Source organism: Papaver somniferum, unplaced genomic scaffold, assembly GCF_003573695.1.
Source record: "Papaver somniferum cultivar HN1 unplaced genomic scaffold, ASM357369v1 unplaced-scaffold_10, whole genome shotgun sequence".
Lineage (NCBI taxonomy): Eukaryota > Viridiplantae > Streptophyta > Magnoliopsida > Ranunculales > Papaveraceae > Papaver > Papaver somniferum.
In genome coordinates, this window is record NW_020618825.1 from 4,760,055 (window position 1) to 4,762,558 (window position 2,504).

A 2,504-nucleotide genomic window follows, 5' to 3' on the forward strand; every position below is an offset into this window, starting at 1 on the left:
TCAAACAAACATAACAAGGTAAGCAATGTCAGCAACCAAAATCACTCCAGTTCTAAGACTTGGGACAACGTTTGTTGTTAGTATAATGCCCTGTCTGGTGACACCTTGAACAAGCTCTTTTCTTTCTAGGTTTTTCAATGGCAGCCCTTTTCCTCTTGATGCTCCGACGACCAACTTCCGGTGTAGTTTTTGGAGGAAGCACCACCCTTCTGCCACCTCCGCTGGGACATCCCAAGTTTCTGGGCTCAGCACACCATAGATTTTAGGTTCATACATAGATCTCCAAACCGATGTTTTATAATATTCCCCACAAAGGCCTTCTTCCTTTATCTTATATGTCTCACATACTGCAAGTACGTGGGGACACGGAAGATGCTGATAGTCAAACACTTTGCACGTGAAAGACCTTCGGTCAAGATAGACGGTGTGCTTCTCTTCATAGTCACCCTCGTCCACTTCATATTCGTCCCCATCGACATGGAAAGCCACAAACCTTTTTGCCACAGCCCACCGTTCTTTGATTATATCCCGTGCATGTTGACTCAAAGGATCTTGCCGATCACGAGCTAGTTGTCTACGTTCGCAGAACCATTCCATAAGGAACCTGCGAATGTAATCGAATAAATGACAGATTGGAAGACCTTTAACATCAGTTATTCTTGAATTGAAAGTTTCACAGGCGTTTGTAGTCATGAGAGTAAAACGACCTGTTCTAGCCTTCACTCTGGCCCACATTTCCGGTCCAAGATCCACTACAGATTTTAAAGCAGCGGGGCTCACTAAACCTAGGTCTCTCATAGCAAGTTCATACTCATCATTGCTAAACGCTTTTGCAGCTCTTGTAAATGCCACCGAAGCCGTAGCGTTGTGGTAGGTCTGTTTGATATTTTCTGCAAGGTCAAACATTACAGGATTGACCTATAAGTACAACATGAAGCATGCATATATATATATGTCTGAAATGTATCATACAACAGGGTGGACAACAAAACTTGTTTAGACTGTACATATATGCAATATGATGCTATTGATGCTACAAAACTTGTTCTGCCACCTCCGCTGGGACATTATATGGAATATGATGCTATTGTCATTGAATTCATAACTCTATCTAGATACGCACACATAAAGACCTACAGTCTGATAATTTATACTAAACACAAATCAAGGTTAACGTTGTATCCATTCAAATAACTAACATCAAATCTATTTAAACACAAAACTCGTGTGTTTATAGTATATAAAGTCTTGTTAAATACCTGAAAGATGGTGGATTCAGTATACTTTATTAGCACAAGGAAATGCCAACCTTATGGCTCTACCGATCGATGGGTGCCTGTCTGTTGCCACAACAACATGTTCATTCATAGCATACTTATCGCCAAGTACTCCGACTAACTTTCTCATAAACCATTCCCAAGATTCATTATTCTCTGAATCAACAACATCAAAAGCAATAGGATAGATCGACTCGTCGGGATCCATTCCAACGGCTGACAGTATAACTCCTTGGCGTGGCCCTGTAAGATGTGTACCATCAACCGCAAATGCGGGTCTGAAACAGTTTTTGAATCCTTCAATACATACTCCAAAAGCAAAGAAATAATATAGAAAAGAATCATCCGAATCAGTTACAATCTCGGTAACAGTACCCTTGTTACGAGCACCAAGCATGTGACTATAACCAACGAGGTGTTGGTACGATTCATCAGGGATACCTTTGATCAGCTCAATACCACGCTTGCAAGCGCTGTATCCCTGCCGGTAATTGATAACCACTCCATAATCCCTTTTTATGTCCTTAACCAGTTGTTTGGGCGTAAATGCCGCATCTAGTTCTTTGAATTTGTGCTTGAAAAGCTCTGCAATTCCAGTAGCGGCCGCTTTGGTTGTTAATTCAGGGTCAGTCCTTTTGTTGCTTTCACAAGTATGCACATCGTTTGCAACTGTGAGTTTCCACCACCCACAAGAATCTAAGGGAACTGCTCGCAGACGCCACTCGCATGTCTTGTCTTTGCATTTGGCAATAAACCTCTGGCTGTCGGATTTAAAAGCTTTGTACTCAAAATTTCTTTCTACTTTGTCTATTCCAAGTATAAGTTTCAGCTCCCCCTTGCTTTTGAAAGTGTTACCCACACATATATCATTGTACTTCATATCCTTCGGGGGTTTAGGAATATCCAGAACCGGCGCTGGAGTTGTTGTCGCATCATGAAGACATCAGATTTTCTTGGCTGATGGAGTCATTACTGGTTCAAGACATCTCCTAGCCTTTGGACCACTAGTACTCGCTGAAAAAATAAAACATTCAACATTAGTGTGACTATTTGGTCAGGAAAAACATAATACAAAAGTACAATAACAAGAGGGACAAATAAACGTACCTTTAACACCACCATCTCCCTTGATGGTTTCATTCTTGGACTGATAATCCTCACTGGAACACGACGTGAGATTGTTAAGAGGGGTCAAGGGAGTGTGAGGAAGCATCTTGGATCCGCTGT

General features: G+C 41.6%; 1 protein-coding gene across 1 annotated transcript; it reads right to left on the reverse strand.

Moving 5' to 3' along the window:
* On the reverse strand, positions 1–2,157 carry LOC113326191. Its single transcript, XM_026573965.1, has 2 exons — positions 1,285–2,157; positions 1–918 (listed from the first exon to the last, which is right to left on the reverse strand). Exons 1-2 carry the CDS (start codon positions 2,155–2,157, stop codon positions 1–3), a joined length of 1,791 nt encoding a protein of 596 aa, XP_026429750.1.
* Positions 2,158–2,504: the final 347 nt, after the last annotated feature.

Excerpts from the sequence above, each read along its gene's own strand:
- LOC113326191 (XM_026573965.1), bottom strand. The coding sequence starts at position 2,157 with ATGAAGTACAATGATATATGTGTGGGTAACACTTTCAAAAGCAAGGGG. Across the intron at positions 919-1,284 it reads CATTTCCTTGTGCTAATAAA|GTCAATCCTGTAATGTTTGA; the intron begins GTATACTGAATC and ends TTGTACTTATAG.